The sequence below is a fragment of the Vipera ursinii genome (assembly GCF_947247035.1).
Source record: "Vipera ursinii genome assembly, chromosome: 3".
NCBI classification, from domain to species: Eukaryota; Metazoa; Chordata; class Lepidosauria; order Squamata; family Viperidae; genus Vipera; species Vipera ursinii.
In genome coordinates, this window is record NC_139516.1 from 35991578 (window position 1) to 36009870 (window position 18293).

At 39.5% G+C, this 18293-nt stretch overlaps 1 protein-coding gene across 1 annotated transcript; it reads left to right on the forward strand.

The window, feature by feature from the left end:
* Positions 1-6765: 6765 nt before the first annotated feature.
* On the forward strand, positions 6766-18091 carry LOC310638836 (proton-transporting V-type ATPase complex assembly regulator TMEM9-like; the record flags this gene model as incomplete). The annotated part of the gene is made up of 6 exons (XM_083360196.1): positions 6766-6831; positions 7990-8070; positions 14034-14125; positions 15175-15283; positions 17023-17142; positions 17993-18091. The coding sequence occupies 6 exons, from the start codon at positions 6766-6768 to the stop codon at positions 18005-18007; spliced, it is 483 nt and encodes a 160-aa protein (XP_083216322.1). The 3' UTR covers positions 18008-18091.
* Between the last annotated feature and the right edge of the window lie 202 nt (positions 18092-18293).

Here is an 18293-nt window from a genome sequence, read left to right on the forward strand (position 1 = left end):
CTTCAAGGATTTTTTTTCAGGATAGTTTAACTTTGCATCAAAGAAATATGGATAGATTATTTTAGCACTATCATAGTTAATGGTAAGCCATGGTTAACCCTTCAGAAAAATGACTCTGGATGAATTCTGTGCTTCCCAATCTCTTTAAGGGACCAAACCAAGCTTGTGGGTGTCTCTTTCACTTGCAGATTTTTAAACAGTCAGGTGGTTGATACAGATTCTTGTATTTTTTGCTTTGGAAACAGCTTACCGGTAATTCAGGGATGTCAAACTGCCGGCCTACAGGCCGGATGCGTCATGCAGAAGCTGCGCCCACCCTATTGCCAGCAATGGCAAAATCATCCCGATACATTGAGCAATGTCGTGTGATGTCACAAGTTTGATATGTCTGGCTTAATTGCTGCCTAAGTAATATTTCAGTTTTCACAAGTACATTGAACAGATGAAGTCATTGCTGTTCATACAATTTCATATGCAAACAGAATGCTTTACATTTTTTAACTATTGAAAGTCCTTTCTGTTAAGAGTCATCTGCACAGGAAAGTAATTCACTGGATTATTTAGTGCAAAGAAAATTGGCAGCTTATCCCAGTAGGTAGAACTGGATTCCACTATCAAAGGACATTGATAGAAATAATAGCTTTAGATGCAACATGCAAAATAAAATTTAAGTTGACTTCATGGAAAATCTGCATGAATTTGGATTTTTTCCACAGGGCCAACATGGCCGTAATTATTTTATTGTAATTTTACAATACATTTACCAACAGCTTGCCCAGATGTATTGGACGTCACATTGAAATTTGTTTTTATGGTAGTTGTAGCAGCCAGATCTATGCCAGTAATTAAGGGGAAATAGTATTAACAGTATGTAACTGAAATGTAATGTTGTAATGGTTGCTCAGATGCAAAAGACTACCAAAACAAGGTTGGACAGTATTTTTTCCACATGCAAAATATGTATTAAATGAACTACTTTATCTCTTAAAATATCTCTGGCAGATTGGATCAGTCTTTGTAACTGCAGCAGCTGTTTATTAAAGAAAGCGTACAGTATCATAGATGTCGGGCATGATTCAATACTTTCTGTTCATAAAGAGATATCAATACCTCAAGGGTTCAGAGAGCACATAAAAATGGAAAGAGTCTAAATTCATGAAATGGATGCTAGCCATGCCATATGTGGGCTGCAGAAATCCAGATTATCATTAAATAAGGCAAGGCATTAAAGAGTTTTCTGTATCTTTTTGTTGTCTCTATGATCTATATTTTATAGCCCAGTTATGTCTAGGATACATTATGGATATATATCAACAGCTGGTTACTAAGCACAGATGTACAAAAAGTTTGTTATCCATTGTTTATATGGAACTATGTAGCAAGGCATTTGATTTTATTTACAGAAAACATTTATAAGCCATTTTTCATTCAAATATTCAACTTGATGTGCAAAAAGAAATCAACAAAAAAGCAGACCAAATTAACTCTTAATATGTCAGAAATTTATAAAACAAGACCTCTAAAATCATGATACAACTTTAATACAATAATAGGTCCTAATGTGGCTAAATAATGTGTTGTACAACAGCATCCCATTCTAAAGGAGAGAAATTAATGTCTAATGTTATGTGGGAAAAAGATCAGAAGCTACTTTTTAAAAACTTTTTCTTTTCTACCTCTTTTATTTCTTTTTAAAAGCTCGCACTTCTAAATATAACCTTGGTTTTGTCTGCCTAAAATGATTTTAAATGAACTAAAAAATTACTCATGGGGATGACAGCTATATATATATATATTCTAGTCAATTAGGTAACAACATTAACTACAGTAAGGGGACTTCAAAGGAAGTCTGAAGACTGAACCTTTTTTCCTAGGACTACCTCGGTGCATGACTTAAAAATCAACAGCATCATTTCATGCTATTTTGAGATACCAGAACATAGTTTAAAGCTTTCAATACATTTAATATAATTTAAAAACAAGAGTTAACTCTCCAGCTATAGAATTCTTTTCCAAGAAATACACATGCCATCATCTATCCAAATCTATGTAAGATAGCAACTCATCTGGGGCCTCAAGTATGCACCTTCCCTCCCCTGCCTTCCTGAACTTCCTTAAACATGTGGGATTAGAGGATCCAAACATATGTGTTGATTTGTGCAACCTTTGTGATTTAATTTATAAAACATTTGAGTCACTTGGTCCCAGCAATCTCCGCTTATACAAACTTAGTTCCTATGTGGCCCCTTGAAGCTAGGTAAGAAGCTTAAAACCCCAAAGCAAGAAAGGTATTATAACAGTAAATAAAGCTACATACAAATTCCCCCAAATCAAATTAAAATATAAACATCGTTGCCCTTTTCCATTTCTTCCCATGGTGTTTTTGCGTATCTTATTAAAACAAATCCTTTAGTAAAGTTGAATTGTTCAGCAAATGTATGTGAAAATCTTTGAAAAGGTTGTCCTTAAAAGTTATGCTGGATCCACAGGATCACTTTCACTTGAATCTACCTCAGCCCCATAATGAAAGCTTTAGTTTAGGAGTGCCTAAACCTCTTATTATTTCTTTACTGTAGATATTTTTTTTTCATCAGTTATCACTGCAGCGTTCTCTTACTGACTGCTGCAAAACAAGGTCCTTAAATCAGGTTGGTAACGTGACAGCCTGCTTCATGACCACCACAACTTATGATTATAATGGGCAGGCTCCTTTACAGTCATAAATTTAGGACCGCCTATATTTTGTAAGGATTTTTACTGAAGGCTCAGGAATGACTGCATTTTAAAGAGGAATTGTGTCATTGGCATGGTATTTCTTCCTCTGACCTAAGATGGAGATATTCCTGAAACTGGATCCCTGACCTATGAGGAACTTAATGGCAAAGAGAGGACCCTTCTGTTTTTTATATTGTTTTAAAACAAACTCTTTTAACAGACTGAGACAAATTATCATCTTGGCTCCCCTGAGGTAGACCTCTCAAAGACAGGATGGTGCCTCATCCACTCCCTGGGCTTTGGCAGTTCAGGAGGATGAGGAGACCTTATTTTGCCAACCCCAATACCATGGCATTTGATTTTCTTCCATCACTGCCTCTTTCTTAAGCCTTCCACTTTCTCCAGTTTAACTTCTTTTTCTTTCACACTGCTATTACTTAGACAATTTTTATTTTATCCTGCCTTTATAATTTTTATTAGTAACTGAAGGAAGCAAATGTAATGTATTGGCAAATGTAATGTATGTGTGTTTGCTTATGTTGCACTGCTTGCTAATAAGTGCTAGTTAAGGTATTCTTGCAACAGTTGCTTGCAGGCCCAGACTGGTTGCCTCCAGCCGGCTAAGTAAGTCTTTGGGCTGGAAACCTCTGCTTCAAACCTATTGGTCACTGCCTATCGGCCAACTGTATAAATACCACAGCAGCTCCCTTGTTGCTTCTGTTATGTTCTGACCTTCAATAAAGCCTGTTGCTGTTTTGAACCTTCCGTCTCGCTCAATGCCCACAAAGAACTGGCTATACAACAGCAAACATACCCAATTCTCCTTCCTCCTGCTATTTTCCACACAACATGAGGTGAACTGGACTGAGGAAAAAGTGGCCCAAAATCACCCAGCTGATTTCCACACCTGATGCTGGACTCTGGAGAGCAGGACCAGGACCAGGGAATTGAATTTATACTGGTGAGATTCAAATTCGATATTGGAAGGTATTAGATTTTTTTGAAACAAAATACCACCTTTATTACTTTTATAAGTAACTCAGAACAGTAATTATATACCCCTCGGTGAAGAATATTAAACTTACTCCAAATTCCAAGGAAATCTTCACAAGGAATAAGAAGCTGAATTTACTGCATTCATCAATTGTTTTGGCATTCTTGTAGCTTTCCAATACGTTGCAATGACTTCGCACATCAATCCCACATGCAGCAAAATTGGATATCACGGCAGGAACAGAAGATCAGAATAACAGAGCTGGAAGGGACCTTGGAGGTCTTCTAGTCCAGCCCCTTGCTCGAGCTCTTGGACGGGTGTCAAACTGCCGGCCCGTGGCCAGACATATCATCCGGAAGCCACACCTACCCCATTCCAGCAATGGGGTGGGCGCAGCTTCCGCATGACGCATCCGGCCCATGGGCTGGCAGTTTGACACCCCTCTGACAAAAGGCTGCCCAATGTCTTTTTGAAAACTATCAGCGAAGGCTATGCAGCCTTTTGGCCTTTCCTACTTTAAATGTTGTATTGTACCCCTGGAATCCAAAGGTTATTGATAGTCCATTCAATTGGAAGTACAGTGGAAAATCACAGCAAGTCCGACCGTTTCTAGGAGCCGGCACTGCTGGGTGACTCTCTACTGTTCCGTCGCCAATAAGATAAACCCCAGTGTTGGTTGGGAGAAAAAGGGGGGCAGTTTACTTAGCAGCCTGTTGTACTGTAGGTGTAGCTAAGCTTGGAAGAATCTGATCTATACCCGTGGTCTGTGTGCTTCTCTGGTGGTTCGTGTCCTGAAAAATGGTATGGTTTGAAACGGAATTTAAATTGGAGAATGTGATTGGCAGGCAGGTAGTCTGCTATGAACTTGCTGTCATTCCTTCAGGAGTTGCAGCAAAAGGCACCCTTATTTCATTAGGGATGTTTTTCATCATGATATGTATAGAATCTCTTCACCATAAAAAAATTCAAATTCTGCATAGAACAAAAATTAAGTCTGTTGCAGATGTATCACATGCACAATTTTCTGGGAAATAAAAAGTAGAAACTGAAGTTGGACATCAAAGTTGGATAGTCTGTGAAAGCTGGCCATTCTGCAAGATTTTGAGAGCTTCCTGTCTCTTTCTCCTTGGTTTACACTTTTTTTCTCCCTGAGCAGGAGGGAAATGTATCCTCTGTATCTTCCTTCCCTTTAAGTTTGGAGTACTCTACACAACAGAAAGGAGAAACAATGTAAACTTTAGCAGATGCTTAAAAATGCTTTAGTGAAGTAGTAGTACAGGAATAAAAGAATCAAGCAAAATATAACAGTACGTGCTTTGGGATGAGGATGGGGGCAGGTAGAAATCATACTGTAGGAGTGGAGAAAGATGGGGTTTGAAGGGAGGTCTGTTCCTGGGTACTGTAGTCCCATCACATGGTCACCCAGTTTCTCTCTAGCATCTCTAAGAAATGACTGGAGAGGTGTATCTCCTCATTCTCTGCACAGACCCTTCTCTCCTCCTCAATCCAAACTTGACCTGAAATATAGATTCCTATGGCTGGAGACGATATTATTTCCAAATCAATAACTGCATGTAAGATTCGGGAAAGCTTTTGCAGCTTATGTTATGTGGTTATTACAAGGTTAATTTCCTGGCTTGTTGAGTATAAGTAGAAATTGGAATGCAATTAATATTATCCACCTAAACTAAAGCTTCATAGAATAACATACGATCTATCCCAGCAGAGTTTCTTAGCTCCCAAGAAAGTTTCCTTATAAATCTATTGATGTTTGCCCTGGACCTCCAGAGCATAAACTGCTAGCAACCTGAGATGTCACAAAACTGTCTGTTGTTTTTAACATGCTGGGAAACCATATAAAGCCCAAAGAACATTGGAAATTGCAGAGCAGTCCCAATAAAGTGAAGAAATAAAACTACATGAACAGAACAGATAAAGAACCCATCCTGGGTGCGGTCTAATAGTTGAAACATTCAATTTACATTCCTTTGCAGATGACGCAAGAGTTTTGTGGTCTTTTTTATATGACTGGACTGGCTTTTCTGTGTCCAGCTGTTTCACTGTTTGCTGCCTAAAAGCTGAAACTTCCCAAAATATATGTAAATGTGAAATGCACGTAAGATAGATGTGGTAAGTATGTATGAATGTGGTAGGTATGCATATATAAGATCAAGTATCTTGCTAAGAATGCTTTTGCTTTTCACTGTTTCAGTAAAATGGAACTTGGAGGAGGCTCATTTTTACTCAAGCATTTCTTAGTAAATGATGATCTAATGTAACTGATTAATAGCTCTTTTTGTTTTATTTGCATTCATATAGACAGCTGCAGGGATTTTGAGCTTGCTTTTTAATTAAGACTGACCACTAATTAACCTTGGTTCTACTATTAAAAGCAGCTACTGTGAAGAACAAATACATATTTTGTTTCCTATAATTGTAATTTGCATTGTTGCACAGTTCGTACTGCTATTAAAGTCATAAGATAAAGAGTCATTTTAACCAGTGTAGTTGAAATGTTTTGTGAACATAGGAAATAAGTTACAAGTTGCTCTCCATTTTAATTAAAAGAACATGAAATTTGAAATACTAAAATTGTGATCTTTCCTGTATCTTGATTTTTTTTCTTACTGATATTAGATTATTTGCTGTATATTTTCACCTGAAACCCACCATACAACTTATGCAGACAAACCAAAAGTCTAATTACAGAAAAGCAGGAGGTGCAATATCTGGTAAAATGATAATATGTAATAGCTATAGTTAAAATCTAACACAAAATTATTTCTAATCAAACTGTCTCTTCTGCAAAAGGAATAGGAAAAGGCTAATTTTCTTTTTTCTATACCTACTGATATAAGTTTTTATGGTTTCAGGTTTTCAGGCCCTAAAAGGAGGATTTACCATCAAGATTACACATATGCTAAGGAAACCTGCTTGTCACATTTTAGCAGAGGAATTGTGATATCTAAATGTCTATAATGTTACAAAGAATTGGCTGAGTTCTGTTGTTTTCCCTCTATCCTCAAGGTAATGTTTAGTCACAAGTCTGAGAAATCATGAAATTGATGTCACTTGCAGCCATTTTCTGGTGTATCCTAATACCATCATCTGAGACCAGCAAGGTGAGGGAGGTAAATAGGGAGAAAAACTGATTATGTTAATGTTTAATGTTTGCTTTTGGATTAATGTAATGGTCATGTCTGCCTATGTCATCATAACATTATATAAAGCCAAGCCAACAAGGATCAGTTCAACAATTTCACTAAATCGTGATTTATTTTTATTATAATTTGTTGATAGCAATAGCACTTAGATTTATGCTACTATATGCAAATCAGCTATAACAGTTATGCAGAAATGTCCATTATGCTATTCCTTTTTTGGTCAACAATGTTACGGTATATTGTGTAAAAAAAAAAAAAAGTAAGAAGTAGCAAGCCAAAGAAATTAAAGGCATAAGATAAAAAAGGTGGAATGAGTCATAGCTAAAATTAGCGTACACTTCTTCATACATTTCTATTTGTGCAAGCTGTCCTTTGTTCCACCATGTCCGTACACTACTTCATAACCCCTTTTTTGTTCCATAAACTTCTCACCTTTTTCTTTTTGAGAATCTCAAACACACCTAGCATTAGTTCCTCGTCTGCTCTTCCTCTCCACCTATTCAATAATTCCTCACATATTTGTTTTGTAATTTGATCATCATTCATTCTCTCTACATGATAACCTCCCTCAGCATGCTTAAATTGATATCATTTCTGTCATTCTCTTTTGTGTACTGTTCATATTCATTCAGCAGCCATTCACTTTTTCTCCCATCTCTTCTTGTTTTACTACACTTCTTTAGTGTTTCACTCCCATCGCCAGGGCTTTTTTTGTCATAGAACGCCCAGAACGGAGTTCCAGCACCTTTTTTGGATGGAACCTTGTAGGCTAGGCAAGGCGGGTTGTATGATGTGTGTGAGTTCTGGCACCTTTTTCTTTTAGAAAAAAAGCACTGCCCATCGCAACTAATTTACTGTTGTTGTTTTTTTTAACATAGCCTATTCTCATATAACAAAATGCAGATAAGCACTCTATTTTATACAGCCTTTTTTGCTTCTTTCAAAACAACATTCATTTCTTGCAACAGACCTCAGAGCATTACTATATTTGATCAGCATGAATGTTTATCAGTTCATTTTCTCATCTTTAATAAATGTTCTACAGAGGAACCCAAATTCATTAGTTGCTCTTAATATTTTGCTATCTATGTCAACGCTGTCACATCCCCCATGCAGGAGAATGCTGGGACTGAGGCTGGACCCACCGCCATTCTACCCTGTTACAACAGTGATGACAAAGGAGAGAACGACCCAATGGTGAGTCGACACGTCCCATCTTTTTCACTACCTGCCAAACCCATAATCCCTAAGACAGGGGCACAGGTAGATTTAAAAGTGCTAGTCGATTCTGGATGCTCCCAGTGTGTTATTAGCTTGCCATTTGCCATGAAAATGGGCATATGAGAAACCTGCTCTCCAAACCCGTGGGGTTGGAACAAGCCGATGGCTCCCTAATGGGAGGAACTTTAGTCACACAATTAACTGAGCCCCTACGCTTAGAAATAGGTGAGCACTAGGAGTTCATTTACTTCCTGATGGCTCCAAAAATGACTGAGGCTGTGATCCTAGGATTAGCCTGGCTGGGCAAATGGAAGCCATTTATCTGGTGGGAGAAGGGAATGAGAACTGTGAGGCTACCTATAGGGCCCAAGGCCTCCATTAATTTAACAGATGTTACAGGAAACTTTAGCCCACCCAATGGCTACCTCACTGCAACCAGGTGAGTCACTCATCCGCAGCGAGTACCAAGACCTAGCGGAGGCATTTAGTGAGAAAAAATGTGATGCCCTGCCTCCCCACTGACCCAATGATTGCTCTATCGAACTGTTGCCTGGAGCCAAACTCCCATGACTGAGAATGTATGCTATGTCCCCCCTCGAAATGGAGGAGATGCAGTAATACGTGGACAAAAACCTAGCGAGGGGATTCATTGAATGGGCCAAGTCTGCTGTGGGAGCCCCTGTGTTGTTTAAAGAAAAAAAAGATGGGTCTCTGCATAGATTACAAAGGTTTGAATGTGGTGAGTGTGGAAAATAAATACTCCCTCTATCTCCTGAAGGACTTACTAACCCACCTGACTAAGGGGAGTGTCTTCACTAAATTAGACCTGAGAGAGGCATATTACTGGGTGAGGGTAAAGGAGGAAGATGAGTGGAAGACTGCTTTCAACTGTCCCATGGGGAGCTATCAATTCAAAGTCATGCCATTTGGGCTACAGGGGGTCCCAGCCGTAATCATGCAGCTGATTAATGAGGTCCTACATCATTTATACAAAGGGTTTCTGGTGCATTTTGATGACATCCTGATATATAGCACAAATATGATTGATCATGTAAGACTAGTGTTAAAGAAAATATTCAATGCCAAGTTTTTTGTTAAACTGTCAAAATGTGAGTTTCACCAGACCTGATTAGATTATCTTAGCTATAGAATTTCCAAAGAGGGCATTGAAATGGACCCGACCAAAGTGAAAGCCGTAATTGAATGGTAACCCCCAAAGACTTGCAGACAGCTCCAGAGCTTCCTAGATTTTGCCAATTTCTACCGTGAATTCATCCTCTCCTTTGCCAAGATTGCCTTACCCTTTACGGAACTACTCAAAACAGGCAAAGGGGGTAGGAAGCTGTGACCAGCCCAACCACTAGTATGGACTATGAGCTGTCAAGCCACTTTTGAGAATTTAAAAAGACTATTTGCTGTTGAACCACTCCTAAAGCACTCCTGCCCAGGGGAGCCCTTTGTAATTCAAGCTGACACCAGTGACATGGCCATTGGAGCTGCATTACCACAAAAGAACCAAAGTGGGACCTTACAACACTGCACCTACACCTCAAAAAAAATTACTGAGAGCAAGAGGAGGTGAGCTGTGTGGGAAAAGGAGGCTTTCGCAATCCACTGGTCTCTATTAAACTGGAGGCACTATATAGAAGGGAGCAAGGTGCCTTTTGAAGTATGGACTGATCACAAAAATCTAGTAGCACTTAAAACTCCCAGCAACAAGTGTGATGGGTGCAGTACTTTAACATATTGGGAGGAAAGAACTTCCTAGCTGATGCTCTATCCAGACTGCCCCAGTACAAAAGCCAGCATGAAGAGGTTAATGAGGCAATTATCTCAAATCCACAAACTGCTGCTCAACTCACACCTCGCAGAGCCCCTAATCCTGATGACCCTGGGGCAAAGAAAATAAAAAAGAGCTCCTCACCTAGCAATGGTTCAAGGACAATCAAACCTCCCTAACATGCTGGTTTGGTCTGGATGGTTTGGTTTACAAGGGGGGAAAGTTACACTTGCCAGAATCCCTCCGTCTTAACGCTGTCTGACATGGCCATGACGTAAAACAGGCTGGACACTTTGGGTATTTAAAACCTCTACATCTCATCCGCTGGCAATTCTGTTGGCCGGGATTAAAATGGGATGTGGAAAATTATGTCGGAGTTGTACTGTATGTGCCACCATGAAAGGAATTCCAGGATTATTGTAGCCGATGGCAGACTCTTTTCAACCATGGGAAGAAATTGTTATGGAGTTTATAGTAGACCAACCTGAAAGTAGAGGAAATACAGTCATCTCGATTGTGATAGATCTGTTTTCAAAGCAGGCTCACTTTATTGCCTGCAAAGGGCTCCCATCTGCCCAACGACTGACTAAATTGTTCTTGAAACATATCTACTGGCTGCATGACACCCCTAAATGAATAATTTTGGACAGGGGGATGCAGTTCACAGCTACATTTTGGAGAAGCTTTCTTAAATTAATTTGATCATCTCAAGGTCTATCATCTGCTTTTTATCCATCTACTAATGGCGCCGCAGAATCCGCTAACAAAATGGTGGAGCAATATCTCAGATGCTATGTTTCCTACCAACAAACCAACTGGACCTACCTCCTCCCTTTCACAGAGGTGGCGTACAATTACTCTGTTCACAGCAGCACATCACAGGAAAAGAATTCAGCCCAATACCTGAATACCCCCAGGCATCCTCCGCTTCTCAGACACTTGATCAATGGGTTAAGAGATGGGAAGAAGTTTGGAAAACCACAAAGACAGCTTTAAAAAAAGCTTCCGTGACCTATAAAAAGGCAGATTAAAAAAAGGGCTCCTCAAAGAACATTCCAAGTTGGGGAAAAGGTTTATCTGTCAACTAAATATATACACCTCAAATTACCCAATAAAAAATTAGGACTGAAATTCTTGGGGCCTTTCCCCATTGTGAAGATCATTAACCTGGTCACCATAGAATTAAAACTCCCTAGACTTTTAGGAAGAGTTCACCCTGTGTTCCATTGCAGCCTGCTGAAACCTTTTTCAGGGTTCCACTTTAAGACCTCCTCTTAAGAAGGCACCTGGATCTGTCTTGGTGGCAGGTCAGACCCACTGTGAAGTAAAGTGTATTCTTGATACTAGAATTTTTAAAGGGAAATTGCAGTACTTAGTACAATGGAAGGGATATTCACTGTCTGAAGCCACTTAGTGAAGTCTAGGGATGTGAAAGCTGACAGACTAATCAAAAGATTCTATAGGAAACACCCTAACAAACTGAGAGGCAGTCCCTAGCAGGTGCTTTTGCTTAAGTTACAGGATCTCTCCTTTTTGTAAGGGGGGCTGGATGTCAATGCTGCTAACATTGGATGTTTTTGCTTTGACAACAGATGGAGATGCAACCATTTTCTTCTTATGTTTTATTCTTAGAGTTAGATGATGCTGGGGGGAGCAATGTGCATGAGAGTTTAGCTAGACATAACAATACTGAACCTAGTGTGTGAACCAAGGTTGTTGAAATAAGAGATAATAAGAATTGGTGGGCTGGAAAACTGGAGGGAAAGCCTGCATTTCAAAATAATTGGAGAATATGATTTATGACTGTTAATTGAAGGAGGGAATAGTGTTTTGATACTAGTGCCAATGCTATGCTTCTCAAATAAAGATTCTTTAAGGTAAACAATGTCTCGAAGTTCTTTGAAGAGTTTCATCTGTCGAAACCATGACAATCTACATACAACTTGCAATCTTTCACTCTGTTTTTTCTTGAAAAACACTATTATCTCAGCCTTTCATATATACAGTTTCAGATCCAAGCTCCTCAGCCAACAACATCAACCAAAAGTTCACATATAATCATGGCCCCAATCATCACACTTCTAATGTCACCACAAACTTTCCTTATCCATTCTTCCATAAATATATTAAACAATTAAGGGGATTTTATGCACATGTCCTTGACTTATTCCCTCTTCAGCATTTAATCATTCACAAAAAGCATTCTATTGTATTTATTCTCCCACAGGTTTTAATTTAATTTACTTTAATTTTAATATACCAATCTTATCACCCTCAGCAACTAATATTCAATTTTGTATGTTATTGAAGTAAAACATGCAGCTGTGATAACCAAGATGTAGATCAAGAAGATCTTAAGGGTTCCAGGTTCTCCAGCAGGGTATAAAGTGACTGAGGAGAATATTGTTAATTACTTTACAATGGGCCAAATCAGGGCTTTTTTTCCTCATAGAATGCTCAGAACTGTGTTCCGGTCCTTTTTTTTTTTTTGCAAAAAAAATGCTTTTGAACAAGCTGTGCTACTCCCTCTATTGGCTTTCGAAAGCCTATTAGCTTTCAAAAGCCAATAGAATTGCTGCTGAGTGTGCCAAAAGACCCGGCCAGCAAATGTTGCACAGGCAAGTTGTCTGCAGCGAAGGCAGGAATTTTGCACCTCTCCCTGCTGCCCAACTACACCATCTCAACTAGATAAGTAAGATATTATTTGCAAATAGAATGGCAATAAACAATTTAGGCTGCATTTACATCAGGGCTTTTTAACCTTTTCAGAAATTGTACCATTTTTAGGACATGACAATATCCAAGTACCACCAGTGCTTAACAAGATGTCAAAAACTTGATGACTAAAAAAGGGGGGGCATTTTGGGTTTCATTGGTTAGATTCATTTATTGTTATAGAAATAGCTTGTTTATAATATTATAAAAAAGTAAAAAAGTTGAGGTTTATTTATTTATTTATTTATTTATTTATTTATTTATTTATTTATTTATTTATTGAACTTATATTCAATGTTAATGCTTCCTTTTACTCCTGCAACAGAGGAAGTCAGAAGTCAGTGCCTTTTCTTTTTTCCTTTTCCCCCTCACTTTTCCATTTTTGTCTCACCCTTTGCTCGCAAAAGCCCCCCCCCACTCACTCACACTCTGCTCACAAAAGCCTCCAGTCACTCTCCCTCCGTCTCTTTCAAAGGCACCTCATTCAGTCTCTCCCCCACTCACTCTGTCTCTTTCAAAGGCCTCTTGCTCGCTTGCTCACTTACTGGCCCATTGCTTCCAAATGCCATTAGCTCGTTCACACACTCACTTACTGCCCCTTCGCTTCTAAATGCTTCCAAACATCACTTGCTCACTCACTCACTGCATTTGGAAACGACGGGGCAGTAAGTGAACGAGTGTCGGTGGCAGTGCTGGAGGCCATCAGCTGTTTGGTGCCAGAGACGCTGGGTGGCCTGCAGCCTGGGCATCTTCAGCTGGTGTCAAGGGCCAGTGCTGGAGGCCGTCAGCTGTTCAGCACCGGAGACCACTGCCACGAGGAACACAGCTCTGGGTCGGGGTTCGGAGCAGCTCTGGGTGGGGGCTCAGCATGGGCCGCGGCGTGGCAACTGTGGGGAGAAGAATCCCTGTGGCGATTGTGGGGAGGGGAATCTCTGCGGCCTGTGGCTCTGAGCCGCAGGGGCGGGGGTACAAAGGACGGGCGGCAATGCCATAGCAAGAGGGGGTTCTTACAGACAGCGGCATTGCTCCCAGTGACAGCACCTCTGAGTTCCAGCACTTTTTTTTTAGAAAAAAAAACACTGGACAAAATAATTGCTTATCCTATTTATTTATTTTTTTATTTTAATTCCATTTATATCCCGCCCTTCTCCGAAGACTCAGGGCGGCTTACAAGCTTAGCAGTAGCCTTCATTCTATGTATAAGCCTGCTTATTAGGGCTTTCACACACACCCAAAGCGGCATTATTACAAAGTCAGCTTATTGCCCCCAACAATCTGGATCCTCATTTTACCTACCTCGGAAGGATGGAAGGCTGAGTCAACCTTGAGCTTGGTGGGATGTGAACCTGCACTAATTGCAGGCAGCTGGTGTTATTTAAGGAGGCATTAGCCCACTGCTCCACCAAGGCTCTTTTATTCTGCTTATCCTATTTCTCTTCTATAGAAATGTTGGATTGAGGGCTGCCACTGTGACTGCTCACCATATAAGAATACAAGTAAAAGGATTTACTGGAAACAACAAATTGAGAATGACTGGTGAGACAAATTTCAAATATCATAAATTTCTGCAAAATGTGATTGTTCTAAAAAGCTGATTTTAAAACAGATCTTCCACATATAGTGACATAGTTCAGGGAAATGAACTAAAGTCTCACACTTTCTGTCGGTTTACACTGGATACTTGCATCATGTACATTTCATTTATTTGAATATGGTCATTATTGATCAAGCAAATAATAGTCCAAAATTAGGGTTTCTCCAAGAGCTGTTAGGTTCATGTTTGATATTTTATTTTTCATTTATTGGATTTATAGGCTACACTAATCATGAATGACTTAGACTGTGAAAAGAAATATTCTAGAAAAGGCCACATTTTTTACATCTGAAATTGCTTTCTCTTGTCTCCTTAGAGGTAGTTTCAAAGTTTTGATGGAAGTAGTAATGTTTTAGGTAGGAATCAACAGCTGAATGCCAGTGTTTTTCTTAGCTATGTTAGCTGCTGGAAGTTCTGAAAATGCTTTGAAGTTGATATGTGAGAATTATTAAGTGATATTGAAAAAAATAGGTTCAGAAACATTTTCATATGAAAAGTGACTCAATCAAATATTGCTTGCTCTATAGATATTGGCCTAAAATTAAACAATTCAAATAAGCCAAGAGCTAATGAAATTTTTAAAACGGATAGATTCTCTCTTTCATTCATTACATGCAGCAATTAAATGTAGAATTTTTCAATTAACTGTTTTCTGTTGCATTTAAACTTAGAAACTAGTTATAATTTGGAGCAAATTAGATCTTAAATCAACTTGAGACCATGGGTTAAGACCGCAATGTGATATGAATCAGATTTAATCAAATATGTTTAATTTCGGAATCTTCATGATGTAAGGAGTGGAGAAAATAAAGCTGAATGCTTGGATAAAGGGCTCATGTGTATCTTGGCTTATTAAACCAATATCTGATGATCTATAAGCTCAATATGTCCAGGTAAATGTAACATTAAACTCAGTACCCTCTGGAATGGTGAACTGCCATGGGATAGATTTTTGATGCTTGCTGTTGCTTCTTGTTTCTCACAATTGCAGTAATTGCCTGTATGTGGTAGACCCGATGCCAGTGCCAAGTCATGACACTGAGGCGTATTGCCTGCTATGTGATTGCAAGGCTAAAGAAAGTAGTAACACTGCCATTATGGTAATATACCAAACAGACTATCTCTTACACCAGCTTTCTCTGTCTTCATTCCTCAATGTATAATACTGGGAATTTTAACTGATTCCAACTGTCAAGGAAACTAAAAGAGACTGAAAATGTAGTCACAAGGATATTAGCATTGTGACACTGAAGTAAGAGTATCTGTGGTATTTCTCAAATAGATCTTATCTTATAGTTAAAACTTTGGCTACCAACCACAGATGTTGTTGCATGAGAGTCAACTTCTCTAGAGAGGCAATTATATGCACTGGTAGACTCATCTTATGTTCTTGTTGTGGACTGTTTAACTCTGCTAGGAAAACTGTCATTTTCTTCACCCTTTCCTAATCTGATGGTCTTAAACCAGGGCTTTCCAACTAGTGGTATGGGTACCACCTGTGGTACATTGGCACCTGGCAGGTAGTACGTGACCATCCTAGAAAAGTGGTAGCAGGGGAGGGGAATGAGCTGAACTGGTGGCAGTACCACACAAGCCTGAGCGAGAGATGGCTGGAGCTGCAGGGCTGTCAAGGCTCAGCGGAAGCACCAGGATCAGCGCTTCTTTGGGGCTGCTGGGCCCAGAACAAGCGCCGATCAGCTGGAATGTTGCAGCATCTCCAGGGTCTTGTGATTTACATTCAGATGCTTGGCAACTGATTCATATTTATGATGGTCACAGTGTCCCAGTGCTGGTGATGACCTATAAAGCCCTTAATGGCTTGGGTCCGGGATATTTGAGGGAACACCTGAAGCCAGCATCAAGTTCCCTTCGTCCAGTGCGCTCCCACAGGGAGGGTCTTCTCAGGGTGCCACCGGTTAAAGATTGCTGGCGGGTAACACCCAGGGGGAGGGCCTTCTCTGTGGGTGCGCCTGCCCTCTGGAACCAGCTGCCTGTGGAGCTTAGGACTGCCCCTGACCTTTGTTCATTCCGCCGGGACCTGAAGACCTGGCTCTTTGAGCTCTCCGGCCCAGGCTGAGAATTTTTAACTGGGGTTTTTATTTTTAGCGATAATTTAATCTTTTTAAATTGTTTTTTAATTTTTGTATTTTGTATTGGTTTGGTTTTTAAATACCCTGTAAACCGCCGAGTCCTTCGGGAAAGGGCGGTATATAAATCTAATAAAATAAATAAAAATAAAAATAAATGTGAAGTGACCAAAACCTGCTGCAACCACTCAGCAGACGGGGAGAATAAAAACCAAGCACCCCCCCTACCCCCACCCCGCTGTCAATCCTCAACAGAAATGCTCACAACAATGAAAACCTTCGACAGGAGGAAGAGTGCCACTGGGCTGGCAGGCAGGTGTCTTGTACAGCTGTGGCTTGGGGGACACTTTTTTCAGTGCCATTGTAACTTCGAACAGTCACTAAGCAAACTGTTGTAAGTCGAGGACTACCTGTACTTCATCACTTTTTTCCTTTTTTTTTTTTTTTGGTCATCAAATTTTTGACACCTTGCTAGGCGACTGGTGGTATTTGGATATTGCCATATCCTAAAAGTGGTACAATGGGTGAAAAGGTTGAAAAGCCCTGCCTTAAACAATGCAGAATTCTGAGCTTGCAGATTCTTTCAAAGATTGAAAAGTCATCAAATTGGGGAAATCCAGCCTGGTTCTTTTGCCCATAGTTTGATCTTACACTTTGATTTCCCTTTTTGCAATATAGATATTGACGCCTTGCTTAAAACATGTTCTTTTATCCAGTATGTTTGATGATATTTTGCTTCTCTGTTGATGCAGATCATCCTCATCATTTTCCTCTTAGTATTTTTAACTATGTTAGTCTTCAACATCGTTCAGCACTTCATCCATAAACCTGATGCCTATACCAATTCCCTGCACAATGAAGAAGAGTCAGAGGTGACTTTGATGCTCTTTAAATACGTTTTGTTTTCATTTAGACTGTCTGAATCTGATGACTTCCATATGTGATCCCATACTGCCTCATTCAATTGATTGTGGGAATTAAAAGTTAATAAATTTGAAAAAAACTCAGAACCTTGTAGAAGGTTCATATTGGCAGTGATCAGGCTATTAAATGTGTGTGTTCAGTAAAGTGATTGGTATTTAGAAATCTGCGTGTATACTTATTCACATAATGTTTTCTGTATGCATAGACTCCTTCCCACCCACAGAGGACACCTTGTTCAGTACGCAGTCCTTTCTCTCTAGATACTCTTCAACCCAATGCAGGCACACATTCATCCTTTCCAGACAGCATAATGTCTCACGAGGATGTAGGATATGCCTTAAAATCTATTTCTATAATCAGCACTCAGAACTAATATTTTCAATCTGAAACACTGCAGATAAGTTGGGACTGCAGCTTTCTGAGGTTTGGAGGTGACTAGGTTAGAGAAGGCAGCTTTAAACAATTAGTGACATAAGGGAATGTAGGATTTAATTCTAGATTTTGGACACACGCACGTTAAATATGAGCACATTTTGCTTGTTTTCATAGACAATAACCATTCTTAATAGTCTGACAAATGTTGCAGTACCAGTGTTACCACTACTTGAAGATGTTTTCTGTTGTTAATGATCAGTAACATAATTTAATCTTGGTATTCATAGTTTGTATACGCTTATATTTGTCCATTCTGTTTTAAGAATGCATTGATGTGTCTCTGGGTGGACTCAAGGTGGAGCATTATTATTATGCATGTCAAATGCTTTTTTGTGTGTGATGTTTCTTCTTCTATTACTGCAGGATCCCCGCATTTGATTTCTTCCCCAATCCACACAACAGAATATGCTGCATTTGAAGCAAGCTACTGGTTGCACTGCACATTCCATAGATGAGGACTGCCGCTTGCTTTTTTTCTTACATTTTTACAACTTCACTGATTTTTTTAAAAATGTTTCTTTATACGATCCTGACCATTTTGCTGTTCTTAAATACCTTGACAAGTTCAGGTCATTTTGAACTTACCAGTATGTATTCTTCCCTGAAAACTTGTTCTCATCTTAAGTATTTACCTTTCCTTCTCCACCTCTACAATTAAACGGTA